Raw genomic sequence first — 25,760 nt, forward strand, 5'->3', positions numbered from 1 at the left:
CCCAGTCATGGTTGGTGCTCTGCCACTTGAGCTACACCTCTTCTTCTGGCTTTTTGCTGGGGATAAAAATCTCATGGACTGGGCTGGGAAGGTGACTCAGTGGTAGAGCACTTGCCTTGCATGCATGAAGCCCTGGGTTCGATTCCTCAGCACCACATAAGCAGGGAAAAAAAAAGCCGGAAGTGGTGCTGTGGCTCAAGTGGTAGAGCACTAGCGTTGAGTTGAAGAGCTGAGGGACAGCGCCCAGGCCCAGAGTTCAGGCCCCACAACCGGACCCCCCCCCCAAAAAAAAAAATCTCATGGACTTTTCCGCCCAGGCTGGCTTCAAAACTATGATCCTCATATCTCGGCCTTCTGAGTAGCTAGGATTACTAGGGCCAGCTTTGTTTTCTATTTTCGTTGTTATACATTATTTCTCTTCCAAGAAACAATGAAACCAGCTCCAAAGCAATGGCAAGAAAGAAAGTCCCCTGCCCTTATCTATGCTACCTTCTAAGGAGAAGGTGAGGCAAATGGATCTTAATGAGAAAAGGCTTGTTAATCACCGGCATGTGGTTGAATTTGTGAGTGGCTTGGTATCTTGTCAATAGCTACAGTCCAAGTTTTCTTAGAACTGGGATACAATCATTTCTACAGAATGACTCAGACACCTTTTACTAACTCTAAGAGCTTGCTACCGCCACATGTACCTGAAGCAACAGGACATTGAATCATGTCTATAAAACACCATACAGGAAGAAAGGGCCTTTGGGAAGAAAACTGGAGCTCAGCCTCAGGCAAAGAAGGGAATCGACATGTGGCCTCTGCTGGGGACACTCAGGTGTCTGCAGATGACAGGAGAGTCTCAGGATCCCTAGGGAGGGATCTGGGCCATGTCTAACAAGTGGTAAAAATGCTACTCTGGCAGGGAACAGACACTCCTAGCATTAGTCCAAGGAACTTCCTCCGGGTCATTCCCAGAGGAAAAGCTTTCAAGTACTAAGAAGTCAATGAGGTAGGAACCATTAGTGTAGAAAACATGAAACCCCTTAAAGCAACTCCTCAGTGAGAGAAATGCAACTTAAAAATTAAACTAAATCACTGGGTATAGATGGCCCATGTCTGTCATCCTAACTACTCAGGAGGCTGAAATCTGAGGATCAAGGTTCAAAGCCAATCCAAGCAGAAAAGTCCATAAGATTCTTATCTGTAACCAGCAAAAAGTTTTAAGTGGAGGTGTGGCTCAAGTGATAGAGCATCAGATTTGAGTAGAGAAAGCTAATGGGCAGTGTCCAGGCCATCTGAGTTCAAACCCCAGTACCAGCACCAAAAGCTAAACACAACAACAATAACAACAAAATACCCAAACACCAATGAAGAGAATCCACTCCTTGCATGAATAAAAGCTTAAAAATTATATTTGAGCAAAGTCAGTGTTACAAGCATAGTATCCCTTATTTGAAAAACTGGGTGCTCAAAAGTATCTCAGACTTCAGAGTTATTCACATTTTGGAATACTTGCAGACTTTGCTAGCTGAGGTTCCCTAAAGTGAAAATCTGAAATCCAGGACTTGAATTCCAATATGAGGATAACAAAGTTTCAGATTTCAGCATATTTTTGAATTTCAGAGATTCCAATTAGAAGCTTAGCATTACTTTAATTGAGAGGTCCTCTGAGAATCAAGATTTTGTTTTGGCCTTGGCTTATCTTTGGCCCTCCACCAGTTGAGTTATTCCTCTAGTTTCAGCTTTTTTGCTAGTTAATTGGAGATAAGAGTCTCTCTGAGTTGCTCCCCCCAATTGCAATTCTCAGATCTCAACCTCCGAGTAGCTAGGATTATAGGCATGAACCACCAACTGGTGGCAAAAAAAAAAAAAAGTCTTTCTAAAAGGTTTCTATAAAGAGATTTGAGCACACATGCATGCGCACACACGCACACACACACGCATACACACATGCACGCGTGCGCACACGCACACACACGCATACACACATGCATGCGCGCGCACACGCACACACACACGCATACACACATGCATGCGTGCGCACACGCACACACACACAGATTCAGGCAGGGTAGCACAAATGCCTGCTTCAGGGTGATTAGCTGTGGAGATGAATGCCCGGTTACCTCACCCAGCTTTCCACCTGTGCTGACAAAAGGCAAATGGGTAAGCTGAAGCTCTGATCATCACCCCCCCACCAACTTCTCCAGGGACTCCTTTGTCCCCTTCCTTCCTCTATTTCAAGGGCCCATAGCTCTGCCTGTTAACTACTCTGCTTTGGACTGGAGGAGCTGAAACCAACCATTTAAGACTGATTGATCGACCTGTTGGTCCAAATGCTGTGATCTCACTAGCTTCCAGCTGCTCCTCCTGCAGGGTAGGGCTGGGCTGTCAGCCCAGGCCCACTGCTCATGACAGGAAAATCACAATTTACATCCTTGCTTAGGAAAGCTGAGGGCTGGATAGTGGTTGGTGTTGAGTGCATGAACATTTCCTCAAAAACAGGGTGTTGGCCTCTGAGTAAGTCAAGTGCAGCAAGGTCTGGTTTATGATATAGAAGAGGGAATCTCATCCTCTAGATAGTTGTAACCTCTCATTTGTTATATAGGTTTGTGTTTTAATGAGTTTTTTGGTGACCCTGAGAGTTGAACTCAGGACCTCACGCTTGTTATGCAAACACTTTTATTTATTTATTTAGTGCCAGTACAGGGGCTTGAACTGAGGGTCAGGGTACTGTCCCTAGGCTTTTGCTCTATCACACCTCCATGTCTGGCTTTTTGCTAGTTAACTGGAGATGAGTCTCATGAACTATTCTGCCCAAGTTGGCTTTGAATTTTGATTCTCACATCTCAGCCTCCTGAGCAGCTAGAATCAGGCATGAGCCACTGATGCCCAGCTAGGCAAACACTCTTAACGCATGATCCCAACCCTAGCTTTTTTGTGTGGGTACAAGTTCTGGAACTTGAATTCAGGGCCTCAAACTCACTTAGTTTTTCACTTTAAGGTTCATACTCTACCACTTGACCTTTATTTCCAGCTGTTTTCTGGCTAACTGGAAATAGGAGTCTCAGGGACTTTTCAGGCTGGGTTGGCTTTGAACATCATTCCTCAGACCTTAGCTCCCTGAGTAGCTAAGCTTACAGATGTAAGCCACCAGTGCCAGGTCAAGCTTTATTATTATTTTTGATATAAATTCTTACTCTGTTTGGAGATAGCCAGAGATATTCAGTGTGTCCAGGAGTAGAAACCACAGTTATACCATGATGGCATGAGTCCTCATCTAAGGGGAAGCTGGATAAAGCTACATACAGCTTTATTATATGCCTGAGTTCCACATAAAGAAGGAGCCAGGAACAAGACACATATATGCAGGCAGAAAAAAAGCAAAAAGACAAATAACCAAGGAAGTGAAATATGAAAGTGAAATATATATATATATATATGTAAAAATACAGTATTTTAATGATTAAAGACTCCATCAATTGGAAGTTAAATTGATATTTAACATCACATTAAGGAAGAAAAAAATGTTGTCAATACCACTAAAATACACCACCAGCCAAGTGCTGGTGGCTGATGCCTATAATCCTAAGGACTGAGGTGGACAAGATTTGAAGATTGCTATTTCAAGCCAGATGAGATTCTTATTTCCAATTAACCACCAAAAACAAAGCTGGAAGTGGAGTTGTGGCTCAAGAGGTATAGCGCCAGCCTTAAGTAAAAAAAGTTAAAGGTGAGTGCTTCGGCCCTGAGTTCCAGCCCCAGTACTGGAACCAAACTATAATAATAATGATAATAATCTCCATAAATTAGAATATGTCTGTTGATTTGTGGCATGCTAAACTGTACTCCCAGAGAAGATTTTAAATAGATGAAATAATATGGGAATTAGAACAGATGAAAAGGAATATATTAAGAATTTGTATCATATGCTTTAGGGAAACCACATAAATCAAGGCTTCCACAACTTTGATGCCCATAAGAATTTCTGGCTTTCTCACAATGAAGATTCTGATTCTGCAGGTCTGGGAGGACCCCAAGGCTGTAGTTCTAAAAAGCTTCCAGGTGAGGCCCAGGCTACCCTCTGGAAAATCACTTCTACAGACAGGATGGGAACCCTTCAGCTTAGAGATCACTGGTGACAGCTCTTACACATAGAGAAGAATCAGGAATTTGGATAATAGAATCACTATACACATGATGCCAGACACTGACCTATACCCTCTGCACATAATATATCTCAATAAGAAACAGGGCCCTTACCATCTCCACTGAAGAAATATAAGCCCACAGTGAGGAGGCATGGGAATGGGTTTCCATTTTATATCAGCTGTAGAATTAAGTTCTCGAGCAGTTTTTTAACTGGCACCAGTGTCTCATGCCTGTAATCCTAGCTACTCAGAAGGCTGGGATCAGGGGATCACATTTCAATGCTAGCTCTGGCAGGAAAGTGGTGAGACTAATATCTCCTATAATCACCAAAAAGCCAAAAGTGGAGTTGTGGCTCAAGTGGTAGAGAGCTAGCCTTGAGTGAAAAAGCATCTAGGCTCTGAGTTCAAGCCTCAATACTAGCACAAACAAACAAACAAAAACAATCAGTGTGCCTCTTCTGTTAAGAATAAATTTATTTGAGCTCACACCTGTAATTCTAGCTGCTAAAGAGGCTCACACGTGAAGATCATGATTCAAAGCTAGCAGAGGCAGAAAAGCCCATGAGACCCAATTAACCAGCAAGAAGCTGTAGAGCCTGTAGTTCAAGTGATGAAATGCCAGCCTTGAGTGAAAAACCAAGAAGGAGCTAGAAGCCCGATTCTCTTATCCACCTTACCCTCTCTTCTTGACTAAATATAACCTATTTGGTGGGCAACAGACCAAGACTTTGAAGCAAACAAGGCTTTGAACAGACACCCTGCTTTACATCCTCTCTAATTCCAACTGTGACCCTTTGAGCATATTATCCAAATCTCACCATTAGTTACTTTCGTACCAACCTCCAAACAACTGTAGCATTCCTTCAGACCCACTATAAATACCTCAGACCGTAAGCAAGGACTAAAGTCTGAACTCTGGCTGGAGGCTCCCCTCTGCAGGTCCTCTCTCTCCTGAATAAACTGTGTTGGTGGTGACCCATTCATCTCCTTGTCTATTTTCTCACCTCTTCTTTTTTGAACCTAATAGAAAGTACTGAGCTAGTCCTGAAATCCTAAACAGCTGACCACAAACTCCTGAATCATTCTTGAGTAAATAATATTCTACAGAAGCTCCAGAAGATGTTTGCCTCAGGATGCTTCTTCTGCTGATTTTACTCCATTACTTAGGATGTGATCTTTATTTAAAAAAAAATCCTTCTAGCAGTTGGCATTCATGTCTGAAAAAAAGCCCAGTGACAAAGTTCTGGAATCCTAAGAAGTTCTGTTGAGACACCAAATGCCACATCCTCTGAGACAGGTCAAGAAGGCAGGAACTGAATTTGTACAGTTCAGAGATTTCTCCTCACAATATTGTGCCCTCATGCACTGATTTTCATAAATTAAAGGGACCTGGTCATTGGCAGATGCCAAAAAAAGGCAGTAATCTGACCTTTCCTTTACCTATTTAAAGACAAGACTCAAAACCAGGCATAAGTAGCTCAGATCTATAATTCTGTATTCTTAGGAGGCTGAGATTTAGCCTGGGCACAAAAGTCTGTGAGACTCTTATCTTCAATTAAACAGCAAAAAGCCAATGCAAGTGCAAGTGATAGAGTGCTAACTTTGAGCAAAAAAAGTAAAAGTGTAATGTCCTGTGTTCAAGCCTCAGTACCAAGGTATATGCACATGTGTGCACACGCACACACACACACACACACACACTCCTCTTCCCCCCCCCCCCCCGACTAGATTCACCAAAGAGAAAAACAATTGCCTTTGGTCTCTCCTGATATGTCATGAAACATTTATCATAGGAATGAAGATTGTGAATGCCAACATGTCTCCAGAGATACTTCAGCATAAGCTATTATCTGTTACTGGGCCCACTCAATTTCCAAAGAGAATCATGTAGAAATTATTGTCTATCTTTCAGGTCATTCTTTCCCTCTACAAATTACTCAATGCCTCACAAAACATTCCTGTGTTCCCCCATCTTTCTCTCCCTTACAGACTTCTGACCATCTGAACCTCTTGGGGTTACTGGGTACTCACTGCCCGATGACTCCCCAGACATGCTAATGAATCAATGTGTTATCTCCTGTCAATCTGCCTATTGTTAATTCATTTCAGCAAACCTACTTCTCCTCGCCCCCATACTGCCCAAAGAATGTAATTCCAGTTTCACTCAGCAGAGTTAAATCTGAGGTAAGCACTTTATAAGCCTCATCACCAAAGCATGTCAACAGGCTGAGAACCTGCTGATGATTTTGTTATGTTTACCAGGCCCTCCAACTATCCTGCCCCCATGGGGAAAGAATTTATGGGCAACAAACTCAACTACTAAAGGATTTTTCACACAACACAGATTTCCTCATTATGTTAATGTTTCAGAAATATGAACTGAAATTAGATTCCCAGCCAACAAGGTTTTGTCATCCAGTGATACTGTTCTTGGCAGGGGAAGTCTATGTTACTAGAGGGTGGCCAGACATGGGAAGTCAGTTTTATAGGAAGTTACTGGAGTGTAGCCAGACATGAAAGTTGTGGTTACTAGAGTGTCTACTGACCTGCTGTGTCCAAATGAGAAGCCAAACTGAAAGGTGGGGGAAATGAGAGAAGGTATCTGTGATTCAATACTGCAGATCCAGGTTCCTGGTTTTTCTTAGATACAGAGAGTTTCTTCTGCTTCAGAATAACAAGGCTGCATAGGGACAGACAATGAATAGGTAACAGCAAGATAGTGTGCATGGCCTACATGTGTAATGACAAATTAAGAAAGGGCTTCTTATTCCTGACACTTTCTCTTTCTCACATAGAGCTAATTTAGCAGAAAGGTACTCCCTTCAGAAGCAAGTATTCAAGTATTCCCTCATGCTAAGGGAAATAAGCCAGGCATAGGAAGACACAACACAACAACTGGAGAAGTTGAAGTCAACTTGGGTGATGGTGGCTGATGCCTGTAATCCTAGCTAATCAGAAGGCTGGGATCTGAAGATCATTGTTTGAAGCTAGCCTGGGTAAGAAAGTCCGTGAGACTCTGAGGTAGAAGTGGGGTTGTGGCTCAAGCACTAACTTTGAGAAAAATCTCAGGGACAGTGCTCAGACCCTGAGTTCCAGCCCCAGGACAGGCACAAAAAAGAAGGAAGGAAGGAAGGAAGGAAAGAAAGAAGGAAGGAAGGAAGGAAGGAAAGAAAGAAGGAAGGAAGGATGGAAGGAAAGCAGGCAGGGAAGAAAGAGAGAAAGAAAGAAAGAAAGAAAGAGAGAAAGAAAGAAAAAAAGAAAGAGAGAGAGAGAAAGAAAGAGAAAGAAAGAGAAAGAGAGAGAGAAAGAAAGAGAGAAAGAAAGAAAAGAAGTTGAACTCAGGTCGGTGATGGTGATTCATGCCTGTAATCCTAGCTACTCAGGAGGTTGAAATCTGAGGATCATGGTTTGAAACTAAGCGAGGCAGGGAAGTCTGTAAAAATCTTATAGCCAATTAAAGCACAAAAATCAGAAGTGGAGCTATGGCTCAAGTAGTAGAGGACTGGTCTTGAGTGAAAAAGCTAAGGGACAGCTCAGGCCCTGAGTTCAAGCTCTAATACAAGCACAAGATAAAATAAAGATAGAAGAGTGCTTGTCTTGCATACATGAGGCCCTGGGTTCCATTCCTCAGCACCACATAAGCAGAAAGAGCTGGAAGTGGCGCTGTGGCTCAAATGGTTGAATGCTACCCTTGAGCTGAAGAGCCGAGGGACAGCGCCCAGACCCAGAGTTCAGGCCCCACGACCAACAAATTAATTAATTAATTAATAAGATGGGCTGGGAATGTGGCTTAGTGGTAGAGTGCTTGCCTAGCATGCATGAAGTCCTGGGTTCGATTCCTCAGTACCATATACACAGAAAAAAACAGAAGTGGTGCTGTGGCAAGTGGTAGAATGCTAGCCTTGAGCACAGAGAAGCTCAGAGACAGTGCCCAGGCCCTGAGTTCAAGACCCAGTAATGGCATAAAAGAACAAACAAAAAATAAATAAAAGAAGTTGAACTTAGAGTCAGAGAGCAGAAGAGTGGTTTTATGTGTCTATATTCCCACTCCCTAGGGGAATTAGTCAAGTTTCAATGAGATATGAGGAGTAGGTTTTCAAGATCTAATGCACAGCATGATGTACAGCTAATAATAATGCATTTTACATTTCAAACTGCTTAAAGAAAAGTTTTTAAATGTTCTCAGAACAAAAACCATTATATGTATGTGAAGTTAGTATGATAGTTAGATATCATCATCCCAAAATGTATACATATATCAAATCATTACAGTGTACTCTAAAAATAAACACAATTATTATTTGTCAATGATTAACAAAAACAATTTTTTTTTTATTTTTTTTTAAATTGTATTTTATTTTATTTGAGAACATACTGTACAGAGGGGCTACAATTACATGGGCAGAATAATGCATACATTTCTTACCAAGCATTGCAGCCTCCTCCTTTGTTTACCCTTCACTTCCCTTCCCTGCCTCCCCCCTCCCCCCACCCAATTTTACCCCCCTCCCCCCACCCAATTATACCCCCCTCCCCCCCCACACCGAAATTGTAAAGCTGGTTTTGACATGACATTTTGTACTTCTCATTGTTGCAACAGGTCCACCTGAATCCTTAAACGATTTGTTTGTCCCCATCTCCTCCACATGATATACTGATATCAAATATAGTGAAAGCGGGGGTTACACTGTGGGGGAGGGACATACAAAGCAATAAAGGAATAATCTTATAAATGCATTAGAAATACATGCATGAAAGAAACGAAAACATTAAAATACATATTTAAGGGTTCATTTTCCTAACATCACATTATCTGGCCTTTTCCGCTTGACTCATACCTATACTAGATATTGCAAATAAGGGAAACCATGGGACCTATGCTTCTTTGGGCCTGGCTTACTTCACTTAATATAATTTTTTCCAAACCTTTCCATTTCCTAACAAATGGGGAAATGTCATTCTTTCTGATGGAGGCATAGAATTCCATTGTGTATATATACCACATTTTCTTGATCCATTCATCTACTGAGGGGCATCTGGGTTGGTTCCATATCTTAGCTATGGTAAATAATGCTGCAATAAACATAGTTGTGCTGGTAGCTTTAGTGTGGTCTTGTTTGTAAACATTTGGGTAAATGCCCAAAAGTGGGATTGCTGGATCATAGGGGAGATCTATGTGAAGTCTTTTGAGGAACCTCCATACTGCTTTCCAAAGTGGTTGAACAAGTTTACATTCCCACCAACAATGAAGTAAGGTTCCTTTCTGTCCACATCCCCTCCAGCATCTGTTGTTATTAGAGTTCTTGATTTTTGCTGTTCTAACTGGAGTGAGGTGATATCTCAATGTTGTTTTGATTTGCATTTCTTTTATGGCTAGGGATGTTGAACATTTCTTCATGTGTCTATTGGCCATCCTTCTTTCTTCTTCAGAGAAGCTTCTCTTTAAGTCTTTCGCCCACTTATTTATTGAGCAGTTGAAAAACAATTTTTTGTGGTAACGGAGTTTGAACTCATGTCCTTTTGTATACCAGATAAATACTCTACCACTTGAGCCACACTCCCAGTTATTGAGTCCAGGATCTGCCTTGAACCACAATCCTCCTACCTATATGGCCTCCTCCATAGTTCAGATAACATACACACACACTGGCTCAAGCTTGTTTTTGTTGAGATTGGGTCTCAACATTTTGCTTTGACTGACTTTATTCCTGATTGCTACCTTCCAGAGCAGCTGGGATTACAAGTTTGAGCTACCATGTTTAGCCCTAAAAATAAAATTTTAAATTAAAAAAATACAGGACTAAATGAGATTTATTCCAGGCAAGGCTGAAATGAAGGTCACTTTCCATATTAGCAGCCAGCATGTGGTAACATGGCTTCTTCTGTGCCTTCTATATCAGTATCGGGACATCACCATGCTAGGTAGAAATGCAGCCTTTGTTTTAGCCAGGTCCTCGGCTGGCCTACGCCAGTGCAGACATGGATGTGGGGTCCAAGCCTGGGAAATCCACTTGGGTTTTATCTGCTCAGAGATGCTCACATATGGATAACCAACCAGAAACAGTCTTTGTCCTTGGACTGAGGGCTCCTAGGCTAACAGGCTCATTCCATATCCCAAACCAAGTCACCTGGTATCTTTCGTATCCTTAAATCTGGCTGGACACCAGCCCAAACCAAGGAATGAGAACTGTATATGTAGCATAGGGAAAGACTGGTGCTCTACTTGAGCCATAGCTCCACTTCTGCTTTTTGCTGGCTAGAGATAGGAGTCTTGTGGACTTTCCTGAATGGGCTTGCTTTGAATAGGAATCCTCAGATCTCAGACTCCTGAGAAGTCAGGATTATAGGCATGAGCTACTGGCATCTGACTTCCTTTGCTTTTAAACATATTTCTCCTAGACTTTCACGAAAGGCAAGACTTTGTTTCTGGCCATGCCCCTTAACCTTCCCATTTTGAGTTGCCTTTTCTTGTGTTGGCACTCACCATATCCCACTACATTTTATTTTATTTTATTTTATGGGGGGTCCGGTCGTGGGGCCTGAACTCTGGGCCTGGGTGCTGTCCCTCAGCTCTTCAGCTCAAGGCTAGAGCTCTACCACTTGAGCCACAGTGCCACTTCCGGCTTTTTTCTTTTTGCTTATGTGGTGCTGAGGAATCAAACCCAGGGCCTCATGCATGCAAGGCAAGCGCTCTACCACTGAGCCACCTTCCCAGCACCCCCCCCCCCCACTACATTTTAGAACTTGATCAGGCAGTACAGACCCATGTAGAATTCCCTTCCCAGGAAGTATGTCACCTTGAAACCCCACATATACATGTCACCACCACTAATGTACTGATGGCAGTTGCTGAGAACGACAAGAATCACATCCTGGACTGCCAACATTGACAGCATGATCTGTGACTTACAGCAAGGGGTTGCTGACCTGCAGACTCCACAGCCTGTAGAAAAAATGACAGCTTCAGTCTGACCATGCAAGGCCAAGATCCACATCATCTGGCAGGGGAGGAGTTGATGACATATAACCCAGTATCCAGGTGCTCTATTGCTTGAGCCATTACCCCATCCCCCATCCCATCACTCCTTAAGTCTGCCCCTCTCCCATCTAGAGGTACAGTCAGAGAGAGAGAGAGAGAGAGAGAGAGAGAGAGAGAGAGAGAGAGAGAGAGTGTGTGTGTGTGTCCTTAAGTCTGCCCCTCTCCCATCTAGAGGTATAGTCAGAGAGAAAGAGAGAGAGAGAGAGAGAGAGAGAGAGAGAGAGAGAGAGAGAGAGAGAGAGAGAGAGAGAGTGTGTGTGTGTGTGTGTGTGTGTGTGTGTGTGTGTTGGAGATAAGAGTCTCACCAACTTTCCTACCTGGGCTGGCTTTGAACTGATATTCTCAGATCTCAGCCTCCTGAGTTTATAAGTGTGAGCCACCAGTGCCTGGCTAAAGGGTGCAGTTTTACTTTGCATTAATAAACCTGCTTCTGTGGGCGGCTACATGCAGAAAACTATAAGTGGACCCCAGCCCGTCACCATGCACTAACATCAACTCAAAATGGACTAAAGACCTTAACATCAAATCTGAATCTCTAAAACTACTGCAGGAAAGAGTAGGAAGACATTTGAACTTATAGGCACAGGCAGGAACTTCCTGAACGGAGTTCCAGGGTCACAACAATTGGAGAGAGACTGGACAAATGGGACTACCTTAAAATAAAAAGTTTCTGCACACCTAAAGATATAGCAACCAAACTAGAAAGAAAGCCAGCTGAGAAAAAAATATTTACCAGCAATATATCAGACAAGGGGTTAATATCCAGTATATACAGAGACCTCAAGAAACTAATCCCCCACACATCTAACACACTAATCATGAAATGGGCAAGGGAGCTAAAGAGAGACTTCTCAGAAGAAGAGATAAAAATGACAAAGAAACACACCATCCCCAGTTGTAAAGGAAATGCAAATATGGAAATGCAAATATAAACAACCCTGAGATAACATCTTACCCCAGTCAAAATGGCCCGCATTACTCAGCGACAAATGCTGGAGGGGATGTGGAGAAAGAGGAACCTTATTGAACTGCTGGTGGGAATGTATACTAATACAACCCGCTTTGGAAAGCAATCTGGAGGGTCCTCAGAAAGCTAAATATAGACCTCCCCTATGACCCAGCCATACCACTCCTAAGTATGTATCCTGAACAACAGGAACCAGTATACAAGGACACATGCACCTCCATGTTCATTGCAGCACTGTTCACAATAGCCAGGATATGGAAACAACCCAAATGCCCCACTACAGATGAATGGAGCCAAAAATTGTGGTACCTATATACAATGGAATATTATGAAGCCATTAGAAAGGACAAAATAATGGCATTTACAGGGAAATGATAGAGCTAGAAGAAATCATGTTGAGTGAGATAAGCCAAGAGCAAAGAGACAAAGGGCATTGGTCTCCCCGATAAGTGGATGTTAAATCCAAAACGTAAGGAGATATGAAAAAGTAAACAAGACTTGAGAAACAAAGGACCTCCACTCATCTAGTCGAATCATTACTAAATGACCCCATGCTGCTGACCACATCTATGGTATATATGTGCACATCTGAGGGAAACTAGGAGGAGGACACAGAACCAGAGGGAAACGGGAAAACATACATCAGCGGGATCCATCAGCTGCACTGGACATTGATCTAAATGAACTATAAGTGACTCAATGGCTGTGATGGGAGGGAGGGAATGAGTGGGAAAGAGGGAACAGCTGACACTAAGCAAAAGGAAAGAAATGTACATATCACCCGATGTGGAAGAAATAACTGTATTGTCAAAGCTCATAGAATTCATAAACTTTGGGCTGGGAGGGTGGCTCAGTGGTAGAGCACTTGCCTTGCATGCTCGAGGCCCTGGGTTTGATTCCTCAGCACCACATAAGAAAAAAGCTGGAAGTGGTGCTGTGGCTCAAGTGGTAGAGCGCTAGCCTTGAGCTGAAGAGCTGAGGGACAGTGCCCAGGCCCAGAGTTCAGGCCCCACGACCGGTCCTCCCCCCCCGCCAAAAAAAAATTCATAAACTTTATAGACCATGATAAAGACAATTTGCCCATGAAGGTTAGAATGTCTTTGTGACTTTAAAAATCACTATCTCACAATACTGTGAGATATGTAATCACTTAATCACAATTTTTAAAAATTGCTATTAAAAAAGAAAGAAAAATAGAGATCCTCATTCCTGGAAAAGCGTATAGGCTGTGATTGAATGCATGTAGTCTTCAAAATACACACTCTACAAAATGAACCCCAAGATAGGGACATAAGAGGTTTTATCTTGGTTGCTGTTGTTTTTAATGTACTTATAATGTACTATGTGATTTTTTTTGTTTCTTTTGTATGTTCTTCCCCTGTGGTATAACCCCCTATTTTCAGTTTTTGATTCCCCTGCCCTGTATCTTGTACAGACATTTTTCTAATTTGGGGAGGGGAAGGGAAACAACAAAACGCTGAAATAAGGCTACAGGTTGACCCATTGTAGCAATAAGATGTACAAGATATTATGTTGAAAACGAATTTTACAACTTTGGCTGGGAGCAGGGGAGGGAGGGTGGGGGAGTTGGGAAGAGGGAAGAAGGGATGGTAGGGAAAAAACAAAGTAGAAGGTAACTGCTCAATAGGAAAAGTATTCATTACCTTACTCATGTAACTGTAATCCCTCTGTACAGTATCTTTACAATAAAAAATATATTAAAAAAGAATTAATTTCGGGCTGAGAAGGTGGCTCAGTGGTAAAGCGTCTGCCTTGCATGCATGAGGCCCTGGGTTTGATTCCTCAGCACCACATAAGCAGGAAAAAAAGCCGGAAGTGGTGCTATGGCTCAAGTAGTAGAGCACTAGCCTTGAGCTGAAGAGCTGAGGGATAGCGCCCAGACCCAGAGTTCAGACTCCACGACCGGACCGCCCCCCCCCAAAAAAAGAATAATTTCTTCCAACTCACAATGAATAAATCCTAATAAAGCACTAAAGTAGCCTACTACTATGGAAACAAAACAAAAAAAAAAATAAACTTGCTTCTGTTTAAGTCTCCCTCTGTGTCCTTCCTTAAATTCTTTCTCCAGTGACACCAAGAAATTTCTGTCCCTCCCTGTGACTTGAGTCTGGTAACATCATGATGACATTCAGTCTGCCAAAAGCCCCCAGAAACAGAACAATCAGAGACAGACAACACAGGCCAACAGGAATTTCCAGTGAAGTAAGTTCAACAGTTCTTCTACTCTGCCTCCACCAAAAATAAAAGTAGACACCCAAATCTTTCTTGAATCTTCCAAATTGCAGCCAGTTCCACTTCATGATCAAAGCAGAGAGAATTCTTTGTATCTCTCACCCAATTCTTATATACCAGTCTCTTTCTGAAGTTAGTTCACATTATTCAAATTTGAGAAAGCAAGGTTTAATTCAGGGCACTAAATACTTTACAAGTAAAAAGGCTAACACATTTCCTCAAAAATGGCATCATGTTTTATTACTGTATTGAATTCTTGTGGTCTATCAAATTATTGCTCCGATAGGTAAGTGAAAATATTTTAAGAAGATCTCAGAGTTGTTTGAAGCATAGGACTCTCATGCTGAAAGCACTTTCATGCTGACTGATAACTCAGAAACATTGCACAAGTACCACCAAGAAGTTACCATCACACATATAACAATGGATTCCTAGCACTGTATCTTGCTAGGCGTGGGAGAGTGTGGCAGATTTACTCAGCGAGTCATAACACTTAGCTGTTAAGTGCCCAAGGCCGAAGGCAGTAGAGGCGGGTGATAAATCTAACAGGGAAGTAGGCTGGTCACATATAGTATGTGTGTCTACCCAGATGATGAGGAACTGCTGGGCAGCAGAAATACTACACACATAGATGGTGAGGTATAGTTGGCTTCCTGGTTCCTGTCTTGGATAAGGCTTGGTGTACAGCCCCACAAGTCCCAACAAGGAGCACCCCAGGTGAGCTCAACGTGAGCACAGTCCTCCTCTTCCACGAACTTGGCAGATCCTCTTCCCATACTCCTACAACATGGATATGACCCCCATAAATTGCCTGACCCAAGCAGACTCAAAAACCACAGACCCTATGACTTTCCACACCCATGTCTCAGGGTTGCCCTGACCTCCCTCCTGTCAGACACCATGGACCTTCATACTCATATGCAGCTAGGCATGAATCCATATGCAAAAATCCTTTAACTAAAGCATAAGCTAAATATTAACAGTCATCCTGTGGTACCCACAGACTTCCTGTCTGTTAGTATAAAATGGAGCAGTGTTCAGCAAGATTCCAGTGGCTCATGCCTCCTAGCTACTCAAGAGCCTGAGAGATGAGGATTCTGGTTTAAAGATACCTCGGGCAGGAAAGCTCATGAAACTTTTTTTTTTTTTTTTGGTCAGCCATGGGGCTTGAACTCAGGGCCTGGGCACTGTCCCTGAGCTTCTTTTGCTGAGGACTAGTACTCTACCACTTGAGCCACAGCTTCATTTCTGGCTTTTTGGTGGGGAGATTCAAGGGCTTTCCTGTCCAATTTGGCTTCTAACCCTGATCCTCACATCTTAGCCTCCTGAGTAGCTAGGATTACAGGTATGAGCCACCAGTACCTGGCTCCCTGAAACTCTTATTTCCAATTAAGTAGCAAAAAACTGGAAGTAGAGCTGTGGTCTAAGTAGTAGAGTTCTAGCCTGGAGCAAAATGTTAAGGGTTTTGCTCAAGGCCCTGAGTTCAAACACCAATATCAGCACACATATAGACAGACAGACAGACAGACAAACAGACACACACACACACACACACACACACACACACACACACACACACACACACACACACACATACATACACAAATGCAGTTTTGTTTGTACAGAACCTACATATACCCTTTCATATACTCTACATCAACCCTAGATGACTCAGAATACCAAGGATAATGTAAATGCTAAACAAATAGCTATACAATATTATTTAGGATATAATGACAAGAAGAAAGTCTATACATGTTCAAAACATGATTTTTTAAAAATAATTTTGATATGTGGCTAGTTGAATTCACAAGTACAGAACTTATGGATAGGCATAGCCAACTATGTAATATATGTTATATATTCATCTATATATTCCTATATATTTGTATTATATATGTATATATACATAATATGTATCTATAACATACATATACATATATACATGTATTATATACATATTCATATATAATATTTCTATTTGTATGTAAGTTATATTTTTAATTCATCATTTTCTCCCCGTTCCTGAAACACATTGAGTTCTTTCAGTGAATACAGGTTTTACTCTCTGTAAAATGTATTTTTTTCCTCCTACAAAATCTTTAACATTGGAATGTAAAATTAAAATCTATGTTTGGAAAAATGCACACAGGCAATTTGTAGAAATGTGCTAAAAAGGCAAGAGGCAGGTCTGTCACCATGTCCTGATAACAAATGATTGGCTGTAGGAAAAGAATCTCTCAGATAAACCATGAACTCTGCATTGCATCCTATTTCCAAAACTTATCTATTCTCTAGAATATAGCAAGAACACTGAGTACCCTCTGACTTGCCCAGATCACACCATACCAGAAAGTGCCTTCTGATCTACTCAACCATGGAGAAAGACAGGTAAGGAGGAAAGGTAGAAGGGCAGAAGGAGCAGAGAACTCACCTCCACCAGCCTCCAGGCCTCACTGATAATTGCATACTGCAGGCGGTTTAGGACGAAGCCGTCAATCTCCTTCAGGACCCGCACTGGGGACTGTCCAATCTTCCTCATGAGGGCATGGGTTCGGTCCATTGTCGCTGGAGCTGTCTCAGGGTGAGGGATCAGCTCTACCAGTGGAACATAATATGGTGGATTCACCTTCGTAGGCAGAGAGAAGAGAATGATTGAAGACACGTTCTGAGTGTGGCTGACTCTACCCACCTAATCCCAGATGGTTGGATGGGGGCAGAGGTATTTTTGGAAAGGCTCTCAGATTCATCATCCAATAAGAAGACACTTGAGTGCCAAGTTGTTTTGCTAATAAATAATAATAATAACCAATACACATGGTACATATTTCATCCTATTCATTTATTGCTAATCCTCAGAGCACTGACCTTCTCAGAAGAGGGTTTCCTCTGCTAACATTGTCTTTTATTACAGCTTATATGCACCTCCACAACAACTTTTCCCACCTTAGTCTCTTCAGGCTCTGCCATTGTCCTATGTTGGTGTTAAGAACAGGAATGGTATCCATAATTCTTCCATATCCACTTCCCCAATTTAACATCACCTTGTTCTAGTTATTAGCAGGCATCACATTGTAGTGTGGTGTGAGGCAGGAGGGCATCCATCCATGATTGGATATCCTGGAGGGTTAATTTAACTAGTGGAGTCCTCCATTAGAGAGAAAGGCCCAGTGGAAATGCTAGCCTAATCTAGGATTTAACCTTTGGCTCTGGTTTTCTTAGGTTTGTCTTCTATTGAATTCTTATAAAATTGTTTAACCTGTTATCTTTTTAAAAATCAGGATTCTAAAAACTAGAAGTATACCTGCATTCCAGGAGGGTATTGGACTTGGGGTCTACTACAGGTAGCACAAATAGGCCAGACAAAAAATGTGCATTGGTTAATGATGTGGGTACAGGGAAATGTTTTGTTGGTGATTTTGTCATGTGTACAACCTAGAGTACACAAAAGACCTAAGACAGCTACCACATTACTAGGTCATAAAAATCTTTTGGGGAGAGCCGGGCGCTGGTGGCTCACGCCTGTAATCCTAGCTACTCAGGAGGCTGAGATCTGAGGATCAGCCCGGGCAGGAAAGACCGTGAGGCTCCTATCTCCAATAAAACCACCAGAAAACCGGAAGTGGCGCTGTAGCTCAAGTGGTAGAGCGCTCGCCTTGAGCTGAAGAGCTGAGGGACAGCGCCCAGGCCCAGAGTTCAAGCCCCACGACCGACAAAAAAAAAAAAAAAAAAAAAAAAAAAAATCTTTTGGGGAGGGGTAAGTGGGAGAAAATGAGGAATAAGGTAACAATGATTAAAAATAAATGTACTCATTACCTTACTTATGTAACTCTAAAGCTCCCACCCCCAAGCTCCTCACCTTTTCAATAAAAATAAAATTTTTAAAAAATCTGCTGGGACCACTGTTGGACATGCAGTCCATTACTGACAGTGTAGTGCATGATGGCTGGTATAAAGCATTTTTTTGGTGAATGACTCACTAGAGTCCAGGCACAGTATAAATAAGAAGAGCACAGTCCAGGCAGTTTAATCAATTTTTGTCCTCCTTTGATGGTACTAGAGTATAAACTCAGGGCTTTGTATTTGCTAGGCAGGTTCTCTACTGCTGAGTCTTGCTGAGTCCTGCCTCTGTTTTTTGCTTGTTATTTTTGTGATAGGGTCTCACGGTTGTCTGGACTTTGTTCTTCCTAGTTATACTTCCTCCCATTGTTGGGATGACAGGAGTGTACAACCTACCCCAGAGTTTCATGGATTTTTTCAGACTGGCCTGAAACTGAGATCCTCTGAATCTTAGCCTCCCAAGTAGCTGGTGTGTGAGCCACAGTGCCTGCCACTTTAAGCATTTCTTAGTGTGCAGTTCAGTGGCATTAAGTATATTCTGTTACTGTGTAACCATCATCACCATCTGTCTCCAGAATCCTTCATCCTCTGATTCAAAACTCTACTCTCATTAAGCAACACTTCCCCTGTCCCCAAACCTGAATAAATACGGTATATGTACTTATCACAATTAAAAATTTAAAAAAGAGGTCGAGCACCCGTGGCTCAGGCCTGTAATACTAGCTACTCAGGAGGCTGAGATCTGAGGATCGTCATTCAAAGCCAGCCCTGGTGGGAAAGTCCATGAGACTTTTATCTCCAATTAACCACCAGAAAACCAGAAGTGGTGCTGTGGCTCAAGTGGTAGAGTGCTAGCCTTGAGCTTGGAAAAGCTCAGGGTCAGTGCCCAGACTGAGTTCAATCCCCATGACCAACAATAAAATAAAATAAAATAAAATAAAAACGAAACAAGAACAGGGTTCTAAATTGGGATAGATGAAGGAGAGAATAATGGGAGAGATGATACTGAATTGAAACTTTTGTATAACTACTTAAAGTTAAACTTAAAATATTATAATTTTTAAAATGTTATCAAAAATAAATAAATAAAAACCCCAGGGCTCTAACCACAGCCCTTTCCAGCTCAAAAGTCTACAGCAATATCTACCTATAACAAGAGACATGTAACTGAGAAAGAGCCTTTAGTAACTAGACTCTTTCTGTCTCTTGCAATGGCCTTTGACCCACAGTTGTGTCCATGAAAACAGGCTAGCAGCTGCTCAGGAGAAGTCTAAGGCCATGATAATGCCTTTAATCAGAGAGTCTAATCTCTGTCCTGGTCAGAGGACTAGACAGGCGCAATGGTGTCCTTGAGTTCCATGCATGGGAGGAGGGGGAAGTAAAGAGCCTATGCTACAAAGGTTCAAGGACAAACAGTCCCATTTGATGTGGGACTGTGAACAAGGCTCCAAGACAAATCCTCTAGACACAGGAAATAGAAACATAGGTCTTAGGGATGGTCTCTGGGCTCCGCCTGGGGGGTCAGTTTTGCTGGAAGCATGGGAGGGGCTGCGACTGCCAGGCTCTGCAGGAGTTCGTCCTGGCTAAGCACAAGGGAAATATTCTTTGCTTTCAGGATCTGAACTAGAGCCCAGTGCATGTGACTGTAGATAGTGTCCTGCCAACAGAGGTTTCCTTTTCCCTCTCTCTCCCTCTCCCTCTCTCGGGATGGAACAGCCAGCCCCACAGGGGAGGTGGCCGGCCCTCCCAGGAGACAGACAGCCAGGCCATTGACAATTCATCCACATGGGGCAAGGCAGGAGAGGAGGGGAGGGCTCTACTTTTCCTTTCTGGGAGGAAGAACAGACTAAAGATGAAGATGGAAAGGACTGAAGACTGTGTTTCAATGCTGTCTGTAATCAGGCCTCTCATCCCTCTGAGAGGGCAGAAAAGCACCCTCTACACTACAGCAGTGCAAAGTCTGGACCAGGCATTGCCAAGGTATGATGCAAAGAGGGACAAAGACCGAATATGCCCTGAAGATAGCATGCCATGAGCCACTGATATAAATGACGCCATCCCAAGGGGGAAATTGTGCTGTGTTGGATGAGAGAGGTGTCTAAACAGGCAGAGGTGAGCTGGCATGACGGGCACACCTATACTCCCAAATATGGGCAATTTAATGTAGTCTCAGTTCCAAACAGGCTGGAAGTACACTTCTGTGGTAGAGCTCTTACCTAGCATGCTCAGGACCCTGAGAGTCCTATTACTGTCTAAGGTCTGGGCCCTTTTTTTTTCTGGGCCCTTTTTTTTTTCTCCACCAAATAAAAGTGGGAGAAGCAAAGTTTATTTGAAGATGACAAGGGAAACTGAGGAAAGACCTCTTAGCCCCAAACCTGGACTCCTGATGAATAGGGCTGCCTTATGCCACAAAAGGAGGAGAACAGTACTTTTCAGTGAGAACGAGAGAGAGAGAGAGACAGACAGAGAGAGAGAGAGAGAAACTGGTAGTCTCATAGAGGCCCATGGAGGCCCATGGAGCTCCTGTTTTAAAATCCTTTTGGTGAGTCCTGGCTGTTCTAGCATATGGTTGGCTCACCACCTTCTTTACTGTGCCTGTCACCTGTGAGGGTATACTCCGGAGGGAGCTGTCCAGGCCTTTGCTTTCCCAGAGCCATTTTCTCCACTTTCCCAGAGGAGGGGGTATAGGCTCCACTGGGCTGTCTCTGCCTTCTCAAGGTCTCCATCAGGTTGCTCTTTCCCTATGCTGTCTACACAGTGCTAAATCTTCCTCATTCTCATCCCTACTACAGGAGAGAGAGAAAAGAAAGGTGAAGGAAGGAGGGAGGGAGGGAGGGAGGGAGGGAGGAAGGAAGGAAGGAAGGAAGGAAGGAAGGGAAGGGAAGAAGGAGTTACAAGCATGCAGACAAGGTGACTGGGGTACCTTCTGGCACTTTCTGGAAGGAAGTAGGCCCTGATCTCATTCCAGAAGAACTTTTTTTTTTCCTATTTTTTTTTTTTTTTTTTTTTGTCCAGTCGTGGGGCCTGAACTCTTGGCCTGGGCGCTGTCCCTCAGCTCTTCAGCTCAAGGCTAGCGCTCTACCACTTGAGCCACAGCACCACTTCTGGCTTTTTTCTTTTTGCTTATGTGGTGCTGAGGAATCGAACCCAGGGCCTCATGCATGCAAGGCAAGTGCTCTACTACTGAGCCACCTTCCTAGCCCCTCTAACTGGTAACTCTTCTTCAGTGTTTCCATTACATGTGAGATTAAATATCCTTAACCATCACACCCCACCAGCCACACTGTCCTCTTTAAGTCCCTCCCCACAGGGAAAGGGGGCAGACAGGAAAGTCACCCCAAAATACATCTGGGAGGAAAAAATGTTTGGAAGAGAGAAAATGGATACACAAACACCCCTCTTCCTAGGCCTATGTGTGGCCCTAAATACATAGCCACTTCTGCCAGCTCAGTCTAGGAAGCTTTGTTAAAGACACATCTGAACTCAGGCACTGACAGCTCACACTAACCCATCAACACCTTGAGTTGAGATAACCAGAAATCCTGTCCTAACACAAGAGAACTTGAGGTTGTCACAACCTGTTAGCTGGCAGCTGTTCTGGGCAGAGATGAAGCCAGCAACTTTACCAATTGCTAAATACCCATTGTGCCAGGGCCTTCCAGTGGCATGAACCTGCCTCCTTCTGCTCATCCTATTTCCTTTCCAAGTAGAAATTGCAAAGGACTTAGATGACTGAGCCCATGAGCTGGATACGTAGCTTCTTCTGTCTGGCCCCAGGCACTGGGGGAAATTATGGATCCTCAAAGATTAGCAAGGGCTTTGGAAGCCTGCCTAAACAACTTTTTTAATATATTCCTTCACCCATCCACTTACCCTAAAGGCCAGAGTGATGATCAGTTCAAGGGACAAATTCCAAAGATGTTTAACTTGGGTCATCTGTCTTGCTTTAGTTCATAACTTATAACATTAAAAATACCTTATAAGAAAGCTGGGTGCTGGTGGCTCATGCCTGTAATCCTAGCTACTCAGGAGACTGAGATCTGAGGATCATGGTTTAAAGCCAGCCCGGGCAGAAAAGTCCCCACAAGACTCTTACTCTTATTAATTAGAGATAACTCCAATTAAGTACTCAAAAAACCAAAGTGGTGCTGTGGCTCTAATGGTAGAGCTTTAGCCTTGAGCACCACGAGGCTCAGGCACAGTGCCCAGGTCCTAAGTTCAATTCCTACAATTGACAAAGATAAAATAAAAAATAATAAAAAAAACCTTATAAGAGTAAGAAGTGATTAATTTTTTTAAAGAAGGCTCGAACTTGTTTTAATGGCGCTGTCTGTGATTAAACAAGCAACAGCAAATAATACCTAGATAGGAGGGTAATAAAGCAGAGAAAGGTCACTGTTCTAGTCCCTGACCTGTGGCCAAATGATATTGATGGGTGCAAGAGAAAATAAGGCAAATCAGCTTAGTCTCACGAATTAGTATAAAAGCCAAGAGATACAGGAAGAGTCTTGTTGAAGGACTTAGGAGGTACTTTATGAACAATTTTGTGTGTGTATGCTGACACTGGGCCTTGAAACTAAGGCCTCTCACTTTCCCTTGGCTTTTTTTGCTAAAGGCTGGTGTTCTACCACTTGAGTCATGCCTTCACATCTGGCTTTTTGAGAGTTAGTTGGAGATAATCTCTCTGACTTTCCTGCTGGGGCTAGGCTGGCTTCCCACAACCCTCAGATCTCATCCTCCTGAGTAGCTAGGATTATAGGCATGAGCCTATAATAGTGCTTGACACTATTTTTCCCCAAAATTTAAACCAACTTCAGAGCAAAAGCACTGGTTAGAATTGTGAGCATTCTAACAAAGGAGGAGGCAACAATGCTGCATAAGAAATGTACTCATTACCTTGCTCATGTAATTGTCACCCCTCTGTACGGTATTTTCACAATTAAAAAAAAAGCCATTGGAAAACAAACAAAAAAAATTGGGAGCATTCTTACAAGCAAACATCTTCTACTGAAGCAAGTGATTCCAAGAATACTTTACTGAGTTATATTTGGGCACTTTCCATGAGAATCTCTCTCTGTCTGTCTGTCTGTCTCTCTCTCTTAGTCAGTACAAGAAATTTAATTCAGGGCCTCATATTCTCCCTTGACTTTTTTACTAAAATCTGGCATTCTACCACTGGTACTACACCTCCACTTCTAGCTTTTTGCTGGTTAATTGGAGATAAGAGACTTCTGGACTTTTCTGCTCTGGTGGCTTCAAACTACAATCCTTAGATCCTAGCCTCCTTAGTAGCTAGGATGACATGCATGAACCCTCAGTGCTTAGCATGAGAACCTGTCTTTGATTCTAACCTAACTTCCATTTGAGTGATGGCTAGTTCTCTTCTATGTTCTATGGGTCTGTGTTCTATCTAACTGGTAACTCTTCTTCAGTGTTTCCATTACATTTGAGAATGCAGCAAGACATGGAGGTCATGCAGCTTTGTGTGTGGTATTCCAGGCTGCTCTGTCCTTGGCATATAAGATCTGGTGGGCATCTACAGCACACCATCTTCTCTCTGAGCAACCTGGTCCCTTTTCATTATCTACTGCCCTTGCTCAGAAGAGGAATTTCCTTGCCCTGAATCTAGGCCTGTCACTCATGCTTTGAATAATGGCCCATGTCCTATGTGGTCAGAGTTCTGACCCTCTTCACTATGGAGTGGACCCTTCCAAAGCAGGATTTCCACATCATACTGGTGCTCTGTAACTAAACTGCTTCAGGGTAACTCTCATGATTTCTTCTAACTTAACTATTGGTTACTTCCTATCAACTGAAAAGCCAAAATTTAAAATGGTCTAGAAATGTGAAGCACTGACATTTTGATCACTGACATTTGCTCAAAAGACAGCATTTCCAATGTTGGATTTTTTGGATTAGGGAATGCTCAATTGGTAGAGTATACACAAATATTTCAAAATCCAAAAGAACTCCAAAATCTCAAATATTCCTAGTCCCAAACATTTTGGATAAGGAATGCTCAACTTAAAAAAAGCTTTCTTATGAGCTGGGTGCTGGTGGCTCACATCTGTAATCCTAGCTACTCAGGACACTTTAGTCTGAGGATTATAGGTCAAAGCCAGCCCAGGCAGAAAAGCATGTAAGATTCATTTCCAATTAACCAGCAAAAGCCAGAAGTAGAGCCATGGCTCCAGTTCTAGAGCACCAACCTTGAACAAAAAAAGATAAAGGTGAATGTCCAGGTCCTGAATTAAATCACGAGTACCAGTGCACATACACATATACAAAACAAAGAAAATAAAAGCCTTCCACTTTCTCCCCACTGCTTCCCAAATATGTGTGTTCTTCTAGTCAACTGGCTACTTCATGATTCATGGCCTCTATATGGCTTCTTCCCAAACTAAACCTCTCATGATCTGAGACTGACAAGGGTGAAACTACATTACACACTTTGGTACTTCCTGTAGCTTGGGCTGAACTACCTTTCCTGTTCTAGCATGTTGTCCAGGTTCTCTAAGGCCATGCTGAGCTCCCAGTTGGAACTCGTGAATTTCTACCATTCCCCTGCTTTTCCCTTCCTACTCTAACCTCAGAAACATGCATGGAGTGCTTATACACAAATTTGGAACCAGTATAACTTTTTTGGGAGGAAAGGGGTGGGCTTGAACTCAGAGCCAGGGCACTCTACGTTAGCTTTTCCCCCTCAATGCTGATACTCTACTACTTCAAACATCTCTCTACTTCTGGCTTTTTGCTGGTTACTTAGAGATAACAACTTTTTTGCTTAGGCTGGCTTTGAACTAAGGGCCTCAGATCTCAGCCTCATAAGCAGCTACGATTATAGATGGGAGCCACTGGCACCTGGCCCAGTATACCTCTTAATGCACTCCTGGAGAGAAAGTATGCTCAATAATTCCAGTAGACTGGTGAAAGGAACAGGGGAGGAAGAGTTTAACGTCAGATCTTGGGAATCAGAATTCAGGAGTATAGTAAGACAATGAATCTGCATTTTATACACTGACCCTATACTGCACTGCCTCCAGTAGAACACATAGAATCAGTGACATAGCCACAAAATGTCACTTAACATATTATCCATTTTTAGTGTGCTAGTGGTAGACATGAACTTGGGTTTTGGGCACTTGCTTAACTTTGTTGTTTAAGGCTGGTGTTCTACCATTTGAGCCATACTTCTACATCTAGCTTTTTGCTGACAAAAATCTCAGGCATTTTTCTGCTCAGTCTAACTTTGAACCACTATCCTCAGATCTCAGCCTTCTGAATACCTAGAATTACAGTTTTAAGCTACTGGTATACAGCACTGTACCTTGGTGGTAGAATAGCTTGCTTAGAAGCCAGCCTCCTTGGTAACCTGAGGGCTAAAGCCTCCAACTTTGATCCTCCTGTATCCTGTTCCTTTAGCTACATAGATAAAAATTCAAGAAATTTGTGGATCATATTCTCCTTTCAGATGCTGCTACTGTATAACTCTAACTGTAACAAAAAAAATATTGAATTGTACAAT

General features: G+C 42.7%; 1 protein-coding gene across 1 annotated transcript in view; it reads right to left on the bottom strand.

The window, feature by feature from the left end:
• Nucleotides 1–25,760, bottom strand: part of Cryl1 (crystallin lambda 1) — a 150,175-nt gene that overhangs the window by 17,729 nt on the left and 106,686 nt on the right. The window contains exon 5 of the mRNA XM_070003165.1: nucleotides 16,830–17,024. Within this exon, the coding sequence (XP_069859266.1) occupies nucleotides 16,830–17,024 (195 nt within the window). The remainder of the gene's footprint in view (nucleotides 1–16,829; nucleotides 17,025–25,760) is intronic.

This window comes from Dipodomys merriami, unplaced genomic scaffold (genome assembly GCF_024711535.1).
Source record: "Dipodomys merriami isolate MVZ:Mamm:240054 unplaced genomic scaffold, mDipMer1.0.p SCAF_6, whole genome shotgun sequence".
Classification (NCBI taxonomy): domain Eukaryota; kingdom Metazoa; phylum Chordata; class Mammalia; order Rodentia; family Heteromyidae; genus Dipodomys; species Dipodomys merriami.